Source organism: Saccopteryx bilineata, chromosome 10 (genome assembly GCF_036850765.1).
Source record: "Saccopteryx bilineata isolate mSacBil1 chromosome 10, mSacBil1_pri_phased_curated, whole genome shotgun sequence".
Taxonomy (NCBI): domain Eukaryota; kingdom Metazoa; phylum Chordata; class Mammalia; order Chiroptera; family Emballonuridae; genus Saccopteryx; species Saccopteryx bilineata.
This window is the reverse complement of record NC_089499.1, coordinates 11736108-11755883: the sequence shown is the minus strand read 5'-3', so window position 1 is coordinate 11755883 and position 19776 is coordinate 11736108. Positions and strand designations below refer to the sequence as shown.

General features: G+C 44.7%; 1 protein-coding gene across 2 annotated transcripts in view; it reads right to left on the bottom strand.

Annotated features, from left to right (window-relative positions):
• The window catches only part of ULK4 (unc-51 like kinase 4), a 400554-nt gene that overhangs the window by 281784 nt on the left and 98994 nt on the right, over positions 1-19776 (bottom strand). For both annotated transcript variants that reach the window (XM_066245324.1, XM_066245325.1), the window contains exons 22-25: positions 19620-19747; positions 6631-6767; positions 4170-4291; positions 3967-4023 (exon numbers count right to left, since the gene is read on the bottom strand). In XM_066245324.1, the coding sequence (XP_066101421.1) occupies positions 3967-4023; positions 4170-4291; positions 6631-6767; positions 19620-19747 (444 nt within the window). The remainder of the gene's footprint in view (positions 1-3966; positions 4024-4169; positions 4292-6630; positions 6768-19619; positions 19748-19776) is intronic.

The window sequence follows — 19776 nt, the reverse complement described above, 5'->3', positions numbered from 1 at the left end:
GAGAAAGCAGCATGGCAGTCTTTTGTGGCAGTTACAAGGAACTTCCTTGGCAACAAAAAAGCAGAAAAGTATGAACTTCTGGTTCAAAGGATGCTGTTGGCTTTCCGTGACATTGGATGTAACATGAGCGTTAAGATTCACTTCCTAAACAGTCACCTTGATAAGTTTCTGGAAAATCTTGAAGCTGTTAGTGATGAGCAGACTACTGCTGAAGTATCAAACGAGATTGTCCTCAACAAGTACAAAAATGCAAGAACTACAAATGCAAATTTTTGCCTAAATAGAATTTAAATAAGTTTTACACAAAATTTACGATTAAAATAAGTGTTTTAATATGTTCTGTTTTGAAATTGTAGACAAATTCTGATGCAATCATATCTTTTAGTGTATTAGTGTATTTACTGCATTATATAAATTATCTTTTCACAAAGATGATGCCCAAGAAGACATTCTACTTCATTATGTTAAACTAAATGTTGAATTTTTTACAAGATGAAAACCTAAAATCTTAAATTGCAAAAAAACTGTAGCTTACAGAGAAAAACTAATGTCAGATTGAGATCAGCACATTCGAATTAGGTAAGAACAAGCGTTTTTGTGGATGCAACAAAAATTTTGTTCCCCAGTGAATTGTATAGTATATATTTTCTAAATGTAAAAGTGCACTCACTCTTTCTGCTTTACTTACTACAACTAATGTCAAAAACCAATCAACAAAGAGGCATTCACTTAAAATAAAAATCTGCAGAGGGCAGATTTTAATAACTATTTCAATGCCCAGGATAAATAAAGATTCATGAATGATCAAGATTGTAATTATATTCTTATATGAAAATCAGAATAATTTTATCATTTCTTCTGTTCATCTTTTATTTGAATATTTGAACTGTGATGCCTTTTTGTAGAAAACTATCACCACCACACAACTATAGTCATCACACTTTTATAAACTAACAAAGCCAGAACTTAAGAACAAACACAACAAAGTTTTCTTCCTTGGCTCATTAATCAAGAGCATTTTGAAAAGGGCACAAGAAACACAGCGAACATCAGGTTAATACACAGCATGAGCTCCCGAGCATACTTCCTCAATGTCATTACTTCAGGCTTCCCCGCCCAGTTCAGTGGAGGCCCAAAAGAACCACAGCGTTCATCGCAGAACTTCCCCATTGCACTTCCGCAGACACTTATTTTATTGGAGAGGAAGGCAGGTGTGATGACACACTGCTTCTGCCAATAAGAAGTGAGAATAACAATTATCAGCTGGTTTTGGTCCTCTTTCACCTGGAGCTTCTGAAAGCTTAATGAAGGTTTACAAGTACCCTGCTAAACTGTTTCCAAACACCTGCCTCTTTAAAATATAAGAGGACAAAACTTCATTTTTCTTGGGAGGGGGAAAAAAGTGAATGCCGACATTCATGCCTCCATGGATTAAGAAGTATCCTGAATTTTTCTACCTAAAAGATAAAAGATGTCTATAGGACAGTGAGGCTAACCGTTCCCCGGTGCCTGTACAGAAATGGAAGCCACCACGCAGCACAACTCCAAGGCCCCTGCAGCCTGCTCCTCCAGGGCCCTCCCACCGAGTGGGGATCACGCCAGCCTTGACTGCCACCGCCTTGCCCACCTGGGGCAGGCCAACGGCTCCTGCAGAGCTGCTTGAGCAGAAGCCCCAGGTGGACCAAGCTTGAAGACCTCAAATTAAGGCCTGGTTTTAAAATACAAAGAGACCATAGACCTGCCATAGTACAGTGGCTTCTCCACCAGATAAATACTGAACTATACAGAAAATGGCATTTATTTCCATGTAGGCCGACAAGGCTTTCAAACACAGAGCTAAGTTTCCAGATATGAACGGAACAGGCCAGCAGGACAGAGAGCACCGTGCTCTGGAGAGAGTCACAGAGTCACTCTAGGGACTGGCCCACAGAACGTTTACAGCTGTGCAGCCCAAAACGAAACCTCTCAAACAAGTTTAGGAAACTTTTGTTTAAGCAAAATTAAAAAGAACTCTCTTGAAGCAGAAAACTCAAGAGGCAGGACCTTGCTCATCTGCGCCGTGAATTTCTAGGGGACGGCGGGAAGTGGGGCAAGCTGCCCAGGCCTCGTGGCATCAGTAGGCACTACTGACTTGAGTAAAATCTTTGGCGTCTTCTGGTCAGATTATCAACTCACAGAAGCAACATCCAACCCTCAACAGTTCATCATAACATGCACAAGAGCTGTGTGCATAACTAGGCCCAGGTCCTTCATGCTAGTCAATACTTGTCTCCCTTTTACTAGTCCTTCATCGGTGCCATCAACACTGAGGGTAAGAAAGATGGACACACAAGTAAGGCCAAGTAACAGCTGTGATGAGAATCCCAACTAGGAAAACAGTCCAAAGAGAGCTTAAAAGGCCTTTTCTATTTTACTTAACCTCCCTCTGCTTGAATGACATTGTAAGGAAAAAAACTGATTTTTAAAAAGTTCCGATATCATAATTATCTTTGAACAGGTAAGTTACTTTCCAATCCCTACAAGGGCCCACAGAAGAACCCTACAGAATTCTCCCACCCTCGCGAAGTTCACGCCCTGGGAAAAGGTGAGGTGACCCCGCCTCTGCTGGGCCTCCTCCCTTGCATGTGAATTACGTGGAGCAGATAGATGTAATAAACATATATATGTAATTCCTGAAAGTCCATAAAGACCTCTATGTTGGGGACACTTGCTAGTTCCTTGAAAACCTAAAGAGTGCTCGGTGAACATAAGCAGAGAAAAGTACTACGTGTGAGGAAAAATAAAAGAATGAATACAGGACCATTATCCTGATCCCAAACTAACACTACCCCAAAACATTCCAAGACGGGCTCCATAAACAAAGTCACTATTTTTGGGCACTGATAGGTAGTGCAATGGAATTATAAATACAGAATTATAGTCATGCTAAAATGATACCCAGACAGTACTTAAAAGCAGATTGAGGAGTAAATTAAAGAAGGTGGTAAACAAAATTCTAATAATTTGCAAACTTATGAGTGTATAACAAAAATTATGTGCCCTGAAGAATTTGGATTCAAGGCACGGGGACAAGAATGATTTGAAACAATACAAAAGGGTCCCCCCTGCATTGCCTGAACCCACGTCATACTAAGACTCCGTGACCAGCACTCAACGCTTGTACTTCAAAACATCAGTCTTCACTGTATGAAGAACCTTCTAGAAAACCTTCTTCCCACTTGTGGGTGACACTCATTTTTTTTTAAATTCCAAAATAACAACTACAGTGAGATGTTTGCTTCATTTTAACTAGCTACCTCTGCGGCACCTTGAAAACCTCAGTTCAGTATTCATTATAAACATCAAAGTAAGGCTGGAAACACCGTGAAAAATGTCTCCCCGCATTAGCAATGACATATACTCTCACTGTGCCAGGCAAGGGAGAAGGTGACATAATTCATGAGCCACGATCTGAATAAAAAGCCTACTTTTTGTGAGCAAAAACTGGAATGAAAGATAGCACAATGATTTGTTTTCTATCGCTACCCATGTCATCAAAATTAAAGAAAAAGTTAAATTGAGCCTAATTTAGAGCAATGCCATTATAAAAAGAGATTGCACATAATTGGACAACATAAGCCAAAGTAAATGATAATGATGTTTCCAACATTCCGTTTCCACCAGTTTTATTATTTTTAAATCTTTCATGACGTTTAATACCAAAATCGAGAAAAAGTGTTTTCTACGGACGTATTTACCCTGCTTGGGGCTGTCTGTAACAACATACTTTATCAGGAGAAAATGTATTTTTCTAAAATGTCAAATCTTATTACAGTCAACAGATAAGAATATAAAAAGGTCACTTCCCTAGAGACAAATAAATACCACAGGAATTTTAAAACCTCACCTGACACCAAATTCCACCAACAGCAGAGACAGCCAGCCACTTTTTTTTATTAGGAATGTGAAAAATTCAGGATTACTTACGAGAATAGTTCCGTAACTGAAAAGGAACTCCTCCGTTACCACCTGAGGTCGGAATACCTGTGTGACGAGAGTTTCCACAGATTAAATCCTGAAAGCCACGCAGAAAGAAAGAAGAGCGTTTTTGTCTGAGCTGGCGTTTCTCAGCGCCACTTTACAGAGGAGGGAGTCACGAGGGTACTCCTGTCCTCTTGAGAGGACACTACCTGCGAGGTGACCAGGTGCAGCGTGACGGGCATCAGGGGGAGACACATCTTCAGCTGCTTTGCTTGCACTGTGGATGGGTGTTTGCGACCAGACACCGTAGCCAAGGCGTTGAGAACGTCACCTGCGGAGCACAGCCCGGAACGGGCATGAAGTTTACAGACGTGCCGGTGCCAGGGACTCCTGGTCGCCGCGGGAACACTAGTGGGACCTCTGCGGTAATGAAGCTCCAGGTAAATGAAGGGAGAAGGTGACATAACTCACGAGCCACGGTCTGAATAAAAAAAAGCCTACTTTTTGTGAGCAAAAACTGGAAGATAGCACAATGATTTGTTTTCCATCGCTACCCATGTCATCAAAATGAAAGAAAAATAATTACGCATAAATAATTATTTACGCACAAATATTGAGACTACCGCGAAAACTGTGGCTTCTGGGGACAGAATGGGTCTAACCTCAGTCTCTCATCTAGGAATCTAACATCGAATTATAAGCAGCGTGATCGAGTAGTGGTTTTAGAAATAATTTTTCTTCCTTTTTTGTTGTGTGTGTGTGTGTGTGTGTGTGTGTTTTCCAAGCATAAGCACCTATTACTTTGTTAAAAAGAAAAAAATATTAAAAATGATAAGTGTACAGATTATATAGTTCACTCTTTATAGTAACCGAATAGATGGAAATAAAAATATGTCAATTCATAAAACTTCTCAGCAGATAAGTAATAATAAATAAAACTGTTGTGGATATCTGAATCTCATCATCATATTCTTAAACTGAATGAGTCCAGTAATAAGAAACTCAACTACCAATTAAACCAGACAGATCATGGCCTTCAGATTGAAGATAAAGGTTACTATCCAAAATTAAAAAAAAATTTTTTAAAGTGAGAGGTGAGGAGATAGACAGACTCCTGCAGGCACCCCAACTGCAATCCACCTGGCCAACCCCTGTCTTGGGCCCATGCTCGAATCAACTGAGCTATTTTTAGTGCCTGAGGCTGATGCGTTCAGACCAACTGAGCTATTCTCAGCGCACAGGCTGACGCTTGAACCAGTCGAGCCACTGACTGTGGGAGAGGAAGGGGGAGAGGTAGGGGGACAAGAAGGGGAAGGGGAAGGGGGAGAGAAGCAGATGGGTCACTTCTCCTGTGTGCCCTGACCAGGGATCAAACCCGGGACATCAGCACACAGGGCTGACAGTCTGTCCACTGAGCCAACCGGCCAGGGCCTAAACTAAATTTTGAAGTGCTCTATTTTCAGTTATTAACAAGCAAAAAATCTACATTATCAGTAAGAAGCAAAAAGGCATGTCAATCAGCCACGAAGATACCTTCATTACTCTGATTTAATAGTAATGACTCTCAGAGTCTAAGTATCTTTTACTATAATGGGTGAGACCAATTTAACATTTTAAATATTTCTAGTTTAAGGCTACATCTGCTGGAAAAGCATGGAATGGAATTTAAACGAAATGGACGCATTCCTTAAAGATTATTATAGTTTCTGCAAATAACAATGAAAAAAGGGATTACAGGGAGTCCTCGGATTACGACACAGTTCTGTTCCTACGACAGTGACATAACCGAATTCTGGTGTTAAGTTGAAACACCCCCCAGGGGCCTGACACAAACAGAACACTTGCGCTTTTAATAGTCCAACAGGGCACAGGTCAGTGCACTGGGGGAGGCCAGCTCCCTCCCTCATATGCTGTGTTACTGCATGTTCTCCCGCTGTGCGCAACCAAAGTAGCTCGCCCACATAGGCCGTAAGTACGACACTAATGGCGTCGGCTGAAACACTCACACCTCAGTTTTTTTAGGTTTTTATGGGAGTGAGCGTCATAAACTCAAAACGTTGTGATGTCGAGGCTGCCGTAACCCGAGGACCCCTGTTGTTGTAATCAACATACTTTGCAGTCATGAATCAAGCCTTTTTGTATGTGTTTTGTTTTCTTTTTAAGTAATACGGAGCGCTTCGGGAACGTGTGTGTGTCATCCCCACACGGGGGCCGTGCTGACCCTCCCTGCACTGTTCCAATTTCAGTCTTAAGTGCTGCTGAAGTGAGCACAGATCAAAAGTCTTTAATATTAAATATTAATGCTTATGCATTCTTAAATTCTTTTACCAATAAATTTTTGGCTCTCATCTGCAGGGGAAAAAATTTTTATTCAGAATTAAGCAGAGAGAAATCTTGAGAAAAGACACCCAAAATAACAGCGCAAGCTTTTACCACCGAGGACACCTCAACATAACCTTTACCCTGCACGCTGCCTCCATCGTGACACTGATGCCAAATCACTACAAGAACAGGGAAGGCTCGTGAAAATCTTGAAACTGCACGTTCAGGAAAAAGTGTCATTGCACTCGCCTGCAGTGACAGACCAGCAAGAATAAAAAGAGATGACACCCAAACGCCAAGTCACGGGAAGGTAAGCAGCACGGGGCCTGAAGACGGGGCTCCACTTACCCAGGATCCGCGGCAGCTCCTGCACGATGTGACGGATGAGGAGGTCCAGGCATCTGGACAGGTGCGCGTTGCCGCTCAGCTGCTGCCCCTTGCCTGGGGTGGTCTTCCTGCTGTCTCTCTCGATGTACATCACCAGTCTGCACACAGAAAAGCACAGCTCATCACCTCTCGTGATAACAGAGTGGAGAGCACTGTCTGAAATGCCACCGAGGCGAGTGTTTCCAGGGGGCACAGTCCCACTCCTATTGACATGTAGATTTATAACAACTTGTGGGGCAACAGTCCAGTTTTGCTTTGGAAAAACCAAAACAGTTTTGCAGAAAAAAAATAAAACAACTGACTCTCTGCCAGTGTGCTTGTTACAAAGCAGTGCCTTGATGTCATTTGCTCTTAGCCCATCAAACCACTTTCCCCAGATGACGGTGAAAGGTGAGCAAGGGCATCCGGACAGAAGAGGGCCCTTGGTGTCCCAAAGACTCAAAGTGGGCCCACAGGTGGTTTGCACAACTGCTGCCATTAGTGTTCAACGTGCTGGGAACCTCAGGCCACTTACATGAATTCCAGTCCTTTAGTAAATCATGTGCATGAATCCAAAGAGTTTCCTTTCAACACTGGATGTCACATGTCCTTTTTGTCTGGTATTTTTAAGTTTTTTCTGCCTTTTTAATGAGCTTATTTCTTCTTCAAACCACTGGCATTCATTTAACATCAATTTCTGAACCAACTGTTTCCACTCCAGAACTAGAGATCATACTGGATCATCACTCTATCGGGGGTCCCCAAACTTTTTACACAGAGGGCCAGTTCACTGTCCCTCAGACCGTTGGGAGGGCCACCACATACAGTGCTCCTCTCACTGACCACCAATGAAAGAGGTGCCCCTTCTGGAAGTGCGGCGGGGGAGCCAGATAAATGGCCTCAGGGGGCCGCATGCAGCCCATGGGCCGTAGTTTGAGGATGCCTGCTAGATACTTAGCTGTTGTCTACAAGTTTTAGGGCCATTTTCCTCCCTTTTGCTGGACCCATCAGTCACTTCCCAAGTTCCCATTCCCCTCACCTCTCTACGGGACAATGAGTCCACCGATGTCAAAGGGCAGAGGCCCCTGTACAGCGGCCTCCCTTGCCGGACTCCCGGGCCATCATCCCTCTCTAAGCGCTGCTGTTACTACTCATCCCAGCCCACTCCAACTTCTCGGAGAGCACTTCCAACCAACCCCCGCTGGCCACTGGCAAGGCGTGGTTTTAGACATAATAAATCCGTGAAAAGTATACTGAAATCTTAACACTTTGAATTTATGTGGCTCTCTGTAGATTTATTCATGGTTTTGCCTTTCTGCCTACTATTATTTGAAGCCCCGTTTGTGAACACATGGGGATAAAACCAAATCAAAGTTTAAGTAAAACCCAGGCAGCGTCCTCAGTTCTAGCTGCTGATTACAGCCCTGGCCACACTCTAACAAATATATGACACTGGTCAAATGCAGAAACACTATGGGTAAATCAGTGGAATACATCATACTGCTTAAAGAATTCAGAGCACCAAACTTCTTGATGATGAGTAAACCAAAGAACAGGGCACCACCATTTTGATAAGTGAAATCTAAAATCTGCAGAACAGAAAAGCAGCAAATTCACAGTCGTCTACAAGGAACCATTTTTTCTCTGAAATTTAAATTATGCATGACAAAAATTTAATAGTGTGCTACTTAATTACTGCTGTTTGAAATATCTTTAAGGCAAATAAATAGCTTTCAAACGCTTGTACAGGCTGTAACAACCACATAAGACAGTATCCACTGCCTCTGCTGGGAGAAAGGCAAGACTGATGGGATCCATAACAATGTAAAACTAACTCTAGAAGATGCTCCATTTCTTCCTTCTGGGATGCTCTCCCCCATGCCTCCCCATTACAGACTGTGTTTACACAAGCCACGGAATAAATTCCCTTTACTGACAAGAGAACATTCGCTACTAAAAGAAATCGCATTCTGTGAGGGAAGTAAAACGTGGGAACATTTGAGCCCAGCGTCCATAAACACTTTACAATTGCTCAACAACAAAACTACACATGATACTTTGTGGTGTTCGCCAAGGGTATCAAGTTAAAAAGATCAACAATCTGAACAATAATCCAAGTAAACCAAAAATAAATAAGATACCCTCTTTTGTTCTCCCTCATCAGCTTTATTTATTTTTAATTTATTGATTTGAGAGAGAGAGAGTGAGAGAGAGAGAGATAGAAGTGGGGTAGGAGCAGGAAGCATCAACTCCCATATGTGCCTTGACCAGGCAAGTGCAGGGTTTTGAACCGGCAACCTCAGTGTTTCCAGGTCGACCCTTTATCCACTGTGCCACCACAGGTCAGCCTCCCCCATCAGCTTTAATAGGATCATTTCTCTCCAGGACTTGTCTGTTTCCCAGTCTATTTCTCCATTTAGCTCTAGGAGTCATTTCCACTAATTGGACCACTCCCATCTCCATGGGAATGCTAAGCTCCTCCCACACTCACCCACCTTTATGCTTCCCTCACCTGCCTCTGGAATGTCCTCCTGCTGCGCCTCCAGGCCTCTGTGGCCCAGCTTGCTGTGTCCTGCACTTGTTTCTCTCCAGTGCCTACACCATGAAGTGCCTACAGTAAATGAGCTCAACGAGAACAGGGCTGACATCTTCTTCCTTCGTTCAGTAAATATCTGCAGTGTCTACTGTGTGCTGAACATTTTTCTAATCGATGAGTATACAGCTCATGGAATACAAATTCACATGGAAAGAAACAGACAATTAAGAAATAAATATCTAGAAAATAGGGTGGTGATAAGTCCCAGAGGGAAAATTAAAGAAGAGTAAGACAATTAGTCACTTGTCCAAGAAGGCTTCCTGACAGGATGCCATGTCAACCGGGGTCGGGGACAGAGAAACAAGCGATGTCAAAGCTAGCGCCAAACATTCCCGGCAGTCGGGAAGGTACACACACCATCCCAAAGGCAAGCCCACGCGTGGTGTGTTCCTGGCGGCTGGAGCTCCATGAGGAGAAGATCAGAGAGCAAACCAGGCTCGAGACCTTGTAAGACCTTGTAGGCCGTGGTGAAACCTTGAACTTGACTCTAAGGAGTGGTATGATCTGGTTTGTGGCTGATGTCAGCACTCTGCCGCTCAGGTGAGGTATTAGGCTGGGACTGTGGAAATGGTCTGAATTGATGAGATGCTGGATTTTCTCAAGGGATAAGTAATTAGACTTGCTAAGACTGGACATGAAAGAAAGAGAGAACCCAAGAGGAACTCCATGATACTAACCAACAGGAAGAACAGTGCAGCTGTCGACCAAGAAGGGTGCAGACTCCTGGAAGAGCCAGTCGGGGGTAGAAAAGCATTGTTAGACGTGGAGATATAGTTTTCATGTTGGCAGCTGCCATGCGGGGCTGAGTTCACAGAGGAGCTCTGGGCTGGTGGCATTCATCTGCAAGGCAGATGGCACTTAAGGTCATTAAGCTAAATGAGATCACCTGGGGAACACAGGTGTCAGGTTGAGCCTCAGAACCACTACTATACAGGCTAAAACGTGAAAAGGGGCCAGCAAAGGAAATTGAGAAAAAGTGAACAATTTTTTAAATGAACTGCGCACTAGGAAACCTGGCCCCAAAGCCACGCTAATGAAAAGGAGAGTAATCACAGGGCAATTGCGGGAAGGGAAGTTTTTAAAGCAAAGAAATGACTCTGATTTGAGTGGCATGTGAGGAAAATTAAGAGTAGAACAGACAAATGACGAGGGAGAGGAAGCCAGACAGGCAATTAGGAGTCCTAAGTCTGCAGGTGAAGCGGAGAAACAGAAAGGAACTCAAGAGAATAGGACAGACTTCCTGAAATGGTGAGAATAGGACGTGAGATTCCAATAATCCATTGAGAGAATGCTCATTCGCGGTATGAGAGGTCAATTATATGGGTTTTAAAAACAGAGAAGCCACAGTCCTTGCTTGAACTCAATCTGGGCTCCTCCTTGAAGATGCCATCACCCCTACAACAACCCCATTCCTCGCCTCTGGAACATTCTCCTCCCCTCCCCATCAAGTCCTACCCAGCTCACTGTCTGTTGCTGCCGCAGATCTGCCCATGTGCAGTATGCTCCTGGAATGAGATGTCACCTGCATGTCCATCCCATCCATATCCACCCTGGACAGCTTCACAGCTGGTCCCTGGCTGCAGCCATCCACTATTCCCAGAGCATCAAAACAGCACACCCTCCTTTGCCTCACTTCACTCGATGCCAATTTAATTCACCCACTGCACAATCTTCCACCTATAATTGTTGTTGTCCCCCATGCAGGAAAAGCTTGTGCTTTAAATATGAGATGCGTTTCTCCTCTCTTCCATCTCCTTGTCAGAATCCTCTGAAACTCATCATCCAATTCAATACTTCTGTTTGTAATTAAAGCTCTTGTCTCCCAGCTTACGGTAGTCAGGTGATAAATGAAGTTTTCACCCTGGTTCAAATTATAGTGACTCAGCATGTCTGTGGTGTGGACCTGCTCTGTGATTATTTCTTCAGTTCCCAAATGTCCAACTGCCACAGGCATCCTTGGCAAGGAGCAGAACCCACACACTGACTATCTGATCTGTGCCATGAGGGCTGTGATGACAAGTGGAAGTCCCTAGCATGTCCCTCTCAAACAAGATAGTAGCCCACATTCAACAGAAAACCAAACCGCAGAAATTAACACCAACAGCAAAACACTGAAAGGCACAGGGGCAATACAATCTATCACATTCCCATATAGATCATCTGTTCAGCCCATGCAAAACCTTAGAAAATGAGTATATGATGGATCTTAAATGGCACTCATTCGATAGAAACAGGCTGTGACTCCAACTGCCACTACAATAAGGCGCAGTGTCTCTCCTGGAGCAAATGAACGTGACCCTGGCATCATAGTAGCGACTGACCTGGCAGAGGTTTTTTTTTTTCTCTGTAGCAACTGGAAAAAACCACCAGCATGTGTTTGCTTTTACTCATCAGGGTAAACACCATCTTGCCTTTGAGCTACGCCAACATCCTGCTCTTGGCCATAAAACAGTCTGCAAAGATCGGGATCATCTTGATGTCCCAGCAAACGTCATACCTGTACACTACTTGGACAAAATTAAGCTGATTGGACCTGAGGAACAGTTAGTAACAAGTACTTTAGTTGGCTTAGTAAGACATAGGAGAGGCCGATGAAAACCCATGGGCCGCCCAGTCCTCAGTCAAGTTTCGGGGGCTCAGTGGTAAGAGCAGTGTTTTCCAACTGCTGGCCGCGGGCCAGTATGCCAGAAATCTCGCGCCGGTCCACGAAACAATTCTGACTCTATAATCTTCAAACAGCAGGGTGGTTAACTCCTTCGTGGACCCACACGGAATTTCTTGTAGACCAGTGTCACTTACAGACTGGTAGCTGAAAAACACTGGTCCAGAGCATGGCTGGGATAGCCCTTCAAGGCAAAGATGAGTTATTGCATCTTCTACTGACCATGACCAAAAAAGTGGGCCTTTGTGAGCTTTAGGAGACAATACATACCACCTCTTAATGTGCCCTCGAACTCGTGTTTTGAGGCACCCATAAGCTTGCTGGTTTGCCTGCAGCTGCTTTTCAAAGGCTCTGAGACAATCCAATCTGCAGAGGAAGGGCCTTCTGGCCTAGCAGATCCAGTGACCCCGAGTGTCTGTGGAAAATACGGGGGATGGAGGGAGCCCCAGGGAGCACCAACGAGTGAATCAAAACATAGATCTTTGGGGTAGCAATGGTGTGAATGTTTGTGTCCACACCAAAATTCACATGCCAGATGGTGTTAAGAGGTGACCAGGGCCCTGGCCGGTTGGCTCAGTGGTAGAGCGTCAGCCTGGCATGCAGTAGTCCCGAGTTCAATTCCCGGCCAGGGCACACAGGAGAAGTGCCCATCTGCTTCTCCACCCTCCCCCTCTCCTTCCTCTCTCTCTCTCTTCCCCTCCTGCAGCCGAGGCTCCATTGGAGCAAAGTTGGCCCAGGTGCTGAGGATGGCTCCATGGTCTCTGCCTCAGGTGCTAGAATGGCTCTGGTTGCAGCAGAGCCACACCCCGGATGGGCAGAGCATCGCCCCCTGGTGGGCGTGCCAGGTGGATCCCGGTCGTGCGCATGCGGGAGTCTGTCTGACTGTCTCACCATTTCCAGCTTCAGAAAAATACAAAAAGGAAAAAAAAAATAGGTGACCAGGTCACAAGGGAAGATAGTCCTCATGAGTGAAATTAGTGCCCTCATAGAAGAGCTCCCACAGAGCTCCCACGGCCCCACCTCCCTGTAAGGACACAAGGAAAAGGCTGTGACCCAGAAGAGGGCCTCCACCCAACGGCAATGGCACTCTGGTCTCGGCTTCCAGCCTCCAGACCAGGGGTCGGGAACCTTTTCGGCTGAGCGAGCCATGAACGCCATATATTTTAAAATGTAATTCCGTGAGCGCCATACAACGACCCGTGTACATTACACATTATCCAATAAAAATTTGGTGTTGTCCCGGAGGACAGCTGTGATTGGCTCCAGCCACCCGCAACCATGAACATGAACGGTAGGAAATGAATGGATTGTAATACATGAGAATGTTTTATATTTTTAACATTATTTTTTTTTATTAAAGATTTGTCTGCCAGCCAGATGTAGCCATCAAAAGAGCCACATCTGGCTCGCAAGCCATAGGTTCCCGACCCCAGCTCCAGACCATAAGGAGTAAATTTCTGCTGTGTGTGAACCACCCAGTCTTTGCTACTTTGTTACAGCATCTGCAACAGACTAAGCCAGGGTTTTAGAGCAAAGCCACATTCTATCTGCAGATTACCATTCTTCTGAGAAACAGTTCCTGATAGAGAACGAACATGTGACTATTGACATCAAGTGATCACATGATCAGAGTTACCAGTCATTACCTGTACCATTAACCTGGCACGCCAAGCACTAGGTCGGGCAGGCACAGCAATAATCCATTGTCAAGTAGACTGATCCATATGAGACTGCGCTTAAACACATCCAGAACACACTAGGAAGCTGCATGAGAAAGTGGGTCAGAGTCCCTCAGCACACACTCCTCAGCACTGCATCTCCCCGCTTGACCCCGATTAAATACAATCTACAAGCCCTGGCTCGATGGCTCAGTGGTAGAGTGTTGGCCGGCATGTGGAAGATTCCCGGCCAGAGCACACAGAAGTGTCCATCTACTTCTCCACCTTTCCCTCTCTCTTTTCTATCTCTTCCCCTCCTGCAGCCAAGGCTCCACTGCAGCAAAGGTGGCCGGAGCACTGAGGACGGCTCCATGGACTCCGCCTCAGGCGCTAGAATGGCTCTGGCCACAATGGAGCAACACTCCAGATGGGCAGAGCGTCGCCCCCTGGTGGGCATGTCTGGTGGATCCCTGTCGGGTGCATGGGGGAGGATGTCTGATTGCCTCCCTGCTTCTAACTTCAGAAAGATACAAAAAAAAAAAATTGACAACCAGCTGACTGAGGAGGAAGAGCACCAGGCCCGGTTAGTGAACGGTTCACTGCAATGTGCTGGCACCAAATCAGAACAGACTGCGGCCACACTACAAACCACATCAGAGGAGTTACGGAAAAGGAAACCCTCCCAGCTAGCGGAACTTCAAACAACATACCCTGTTGTTCCCTATGTTTAAATGGAGATATGGTAGAAGGACAGACGCATGCTCATTCCTGGGCACTGACTGGTCGCTCAGGATGGTCAGGGACTCAGAAAGAATAAGGTCTGAAGACTGATGACAAGAAGTTCTGGCAAAGGGGTATGTGGGTGGATGTCTCAGAATGGGCACGAAGCATAAAAACACTTGGTACCGTCGGATGCCCACAGAGGACAACCACTTCAGAGGGGGCTCTCAGTACTCAGGCAGACAAGATGACGTGTTCTGAAAATGTCATTCCAGACTCTTGCCAGCCACCCCAGGGCTTGCTCAACGGGCTCATGTACAAAGTGGCCAAGGTTGCGATGATGAAGGCTACACATGGATTCAGCAGAGGATCTGCTCGCCTAGATCCTGCCCCTCCAGCCAGCAGAAGAAACCAACGCTGAGTCCCAATGTGCCCCACTTCCTGGGGAGACCAGCCGGTCACCAGCAACAGCAGGCTTAGGGAAGGAGCAGTCAGCTCTCCTCACTGGAATGGTTACTTGTCCTGGACATAAATCTGCTTTCCCCACCCACATGCTTCCATTAGTGTCTACACTACTAAGTGTAGACTTAAGAAATGCCTTATTTATTATCATGGCAATCAATTAATACTATACCTGATCCAGATCTTGGCTATTGTAAATAACACTACAATTAACATAGGGGTGCATATATTCTTTTGAATTAGCGTTTCGGGTTTCTTCAGATTAAACTCCCAGAAGTGGAACCACTGGTTCCTAAGGCAGTCCCGTGTTTATTTTGGGGGGGACACTCCACACTGCTTTCTGCAGTGGCTGCGCCAATCTGTACTCCCACCAACAGTTCATAAGGATTCCCTTTTCTCCGCATCCTTGCCAATACTTATTGTTTGTTGATTTATTGATGATAACAGGTGTCTATTCGTGGACGAGTGGATAAAAAAGCTGTGGTACATTTACACAATGGGATACTACTCAGTCATAAAAACAAACAAACAAACAAACAAAAACAAAACAGGAAACCTTACCCTTTGCAACAGCATGGATGGACCCGGAGAGTATTGTGCTAAGTGAAATAAGCCAGTCAGAGGAAGACAAGCACCGTATAATTTCACTCATGTGGACTCTAATGAACAAAATAAACTAACAAACTAACAAAATGGACTCATAGAGAACAGACTGACAGCTGCCAGAGGGGAGAGGGCTGCGGCGCTGGGTAAAAAAGGTGAAGGGATTAAGAAAAAGGCTGACACAGACAACACGATGGTGATTACTAGAGGAAAAGGGGATGGGAAGGTAGAAGAAGAGAAGGGGCAATAAGTGGTGATGGAAAGAGACTTGACTTGGGATGGTGAGCACACGATATACAGATGATGTATTATAGAATTGTGCACCTGAAACCTATATAATTTTATTAACCAATGTCACCCAATAAATTACACTTTTTTAAAAAAATATACCTGATCAAGGAACTTATTAATAGCGAAAGAAGTATGGAACCGTGCTGGAGCCCATGAAAGTCACTCATCTCAGCAAGTAACCCCATCACCCAGAAGAGCCCAGCTCGAATGAAAGAAGAAATGGCCTCCTGAACTCAGGCACAGTGCCAGCTGGGAATCACCATGAAAAATCAGGCTCTATGTTACAACAACGAAGCAGATGTTCTGACTCAGCAAACAAAATATATGCTTGCGTCTCTTTCATAGTCAATACACAGGTCTGATCATCAAGGGGTGGAAGTGGGAGTAGCCGCCCGTCACCATTCCACCTAATAGCCCACTCACAGGACTTTTCTTCCAGTCTCCGTGACCCTGAGCTCTCTGCATTGGTTCCAGGAAGGGAAGTTTCCACCAGAGGCCACACCAATTCAGTGCTGGGAATCGAAGAGCATGACGCTACTGGTTAAGAGTGAGTGATCAGCCCTAGCCAGTTGGCTCAGTGGTAGAGCATTGGCCTGGCGTGCAGGAGTCCTGGGTTCGATTCCCGGCCAGGGCACACAGGAGAGGCGCCCATCTGCTTCTCCACCCCTCCCCCTTTCCTTCCTCTCTGTCTCTCTCTTCCCCTCCCGTAGTCAAGGCTCCATTGGAGCAAAGTTGGCCTGGGCACTGGGGATGGCTCCATGGCCTCTGCCTCAGGCGCTAGAATGGCTCTGGTTGCAACAGAGTGACGCCCCAGATGGGCAGAGCATCGCCCCCTGGTGGGCATGCCGAGTGGATCCCGGTCGGGCACTTGCAGGAGTCTATCTGACTGCCTCCCCGTTTCCAACTTCAGAAAAAAAAAAAATACCAAAAAAAAAAAAAAAAAAAGAGTGAGTGATCATGATTCCCAAGAGAAAACTGGGAGGCTGACGAACAGCCTCTAGGTTCTTCTGTATCTAATAGAGAAAGTTGATGAACATCTCAGTAATCAAGAAAAGGCAGTTTCAGATCTTTAAGATTCTTGACATCCCCAGCAATGCACAAATGTATAATTCAAGTTTATTTATAACAGCGGAACTACCAGCGACCCTGGCTCCACGCTTGTGAATACCCTCGAGAAGGCAGCCTCCCCAGTTGGTTAAAAGTAGCCCCTCCATCTGTAATTCAGGTAAGATATTGATAGTACCTTTTCTTAATTTGATATTACGATGGGTAGAAATAAATTTGGTTATTTTCATTTGCATTCCTTTGATTACTAAGGAGGTTGAAAATCTGTTTACATCTTTATAAATCCCTATAGTACATAAATTAACTATTGCATATGATGCAAATATTTACAGATTTTGTTAGCTTGAGATTTATTATTTATGATTTTGGGGGAATATAAAAGTATCTAATCAACATATAGCCAAACTATCAGAATTTCCTTTTATGGTTTCTTTTTGTTGCTTTTCTACTCAGGAAAGCTGTCCTTACCCATATTTAAACATATTTTCTTCCAGCTGTTTATAGTTTCTTTGGGGTATATAATTCTTTAATCCATCTGGAATTGACTTTTGTATGGTGTAAGCTGAGAAGGTAATTTTTTTCCCACACAGTTAACCAATTACACAGAGTAAATATTTCTTTAAAAAAAAATTCTTTTAAGATCAAAGTAGACTTTATTTTCTTTAGCATCATTATTTATTAGCATATTAATAGCAATGCTGTGGAAGGGGCACGAACCTCTGGCAAACCTGATCCAGCAGGGGGCGCTGACGTGCTGACCTCGCAGGCTCGCAGCAAAGCCCCACAGTGAACACACAAGCCTATTCAACCTCTAAAAAGGGCCATCGTTTCTAGAGACACGCAGGAAGGACCCTACTTTATCACCTGTCATAGTCAATTCGGGTAGGAAGCCATCTGCAGAAATAGGTGGACATTTGGGGGCGATCGTGACATTCTTATCTGATTCTGACAGCTCCATTCCTCTGCCTGTCATGCTAGAAAGATTTGAGAGTCGACATCATAAAAAATGTAATGAAATTTAATCCATAAAAGGTTGATGGTGAGGATGGTAAGCAGGAAGAGACATCTACATAACGTCGCGAAGGTTATTGTGGGCTCTGGTGTGAGGTCTCGGCGCTCAGACAGAGGCAGCACCTGGCGAGCTCAGAACTCCAGCTGCTCGTGGAGGGTCCGGGGACAGGGAAGGAGGGGAGAACACCGTTCTGTATACGCTCATCACGGCGACGGATACCATCTCTCTGGCTTAAGTCTCTCTCTCTTTTCCGTACCTTTAGATTCAAACCTTGCATTTTATATGCATACTAAAGTAATACACAGGCTGCGAAGTACAAAGAAACAAATAGAAACCACCTTTCCAGAGTCTGTACGGGCTGCCTATGTGTTTCTGGGAATAACTTATATTACTAAGTTTAATAAACAAAGTCTAAAATATATATTTGAGCTTTGACTACCTTAAGGAGTCTCCTAATCCTTCAAAATTAACTGGTACCCATTGCTAACATTTCTTTTAGTTTGGAGTGTTTGTTTTATTGCTTCAATAAATATCTTTCTTTACTTTTATTTGTATTTATTGGGATGACATTGGTTCGCAAAACCCTATAGGTTTCAAGCGTACAACTCAACATGACACCACCTGCACATAGTATCTGCACCCTCCACCCCAAGGAAAGTCTCCCGTCGGAAACAACCAAAAGATATGAAGTCAGCTTTAAGATACTGGACCCAAAACAATGAAGGACAGTGGTCCCTGGGAGGTGACACAAAGGAGGCTTGCTTGGAGCTCCAACATGAACTTGACTTAACTTAGAAGTCATTTTTCTGCAATGTAAGGACATCCTAAAGGGAAGTATCGAGGAAGAATCTAACTCATCCTACAAATGCCTTCCAAGCAGTGAATACGCTCGATTAAAATCATGGTCCTGAACGGATACTGGCATACATATGGCGGCATCTAGCTGTGTGGGAGACATTTTCACACACAAGCCTCATAAAATGGCATTAGATATTAGCGCTAACATGAACATTAGTGATTGCTTTATGACGGAGACCCTAACTTTGACCCCTAATTAAACAAAATCTTACCTCTTCCCCTCCCCCCACCAAAAATTCTATTCTTCTCATTAGAACTGTTTTACAAAAAAAAAGTACTCAATTATTAGAGTATATTTTTGTCAATAAAAAAATGTATGAAAATTTTTTTTCAGAAATCCTAAAATACTTATTCTCTAGCTGTTTATAAAAAAAAAAAAGGTCACCAATCCCTAATCTAGATCCATCACAACAATTCCAGGCTCTCCTCATATTCTATAATAAGGAAAATAGTAAGTAGATTGAGAACTATGCGTTAAACCGTATTTTTGAGGTTCCTCTGGGTCTGAGCAGAGCCTACGGATGCACAGTTCTCAAGATGTGACTCAGGAAGCATCAGCGCGTGACGGAGACCTGAGCGCATCCAGGCCGTGCCGGGAGGTGAGACCCAGGGAGAGCGAGAGACCTGCCCTCCGGTGGCTCCCGGTGCTGCCCTGCCCCCTCCTCTCCTTCGCTAGGTGCCCCTCTGGGATTCCAACTGCTCTCTCCAGAATCCTACAGTAACTAGAACTACAACTAAACCACTGGTCCGAGAATACCTCCAGAGACGCTAACAGAACCAGCCTGAACACCTGCCTTGGATGGATGGTCCTCAGACCCAGGAGACCCCAGAAACCGCCCCCCCCCCAATCCCTGCTTCCATTCCACAGGCCCTCTCTGAGCTGCAGTGTCCAACCTGAGCCTGGACATGAAATATGGAACCCTTGGGAAAATCGAGAAAAAAACAGTCAATGCCAGGTACACAGAGGCCAAAACTACTACTAATGAAGCTAATCCAACAGGCAGCAACCTGAAGCTACTGGTAGAGCCGTCAGGGGGAGCATACCGTGCTTGGCAGCTGAGCAGCAGCATCTCGTGGTTGTGAATCAAAACATACAGAAGAACCAGGAAGGCTTTTGCTCTGATGGAGGTGGAGGGGCTGTCCAGTAAGCGGATAACTGTAGAGACGAAATCCTGTGGAAGACATTGAAGATGCTTTTAGA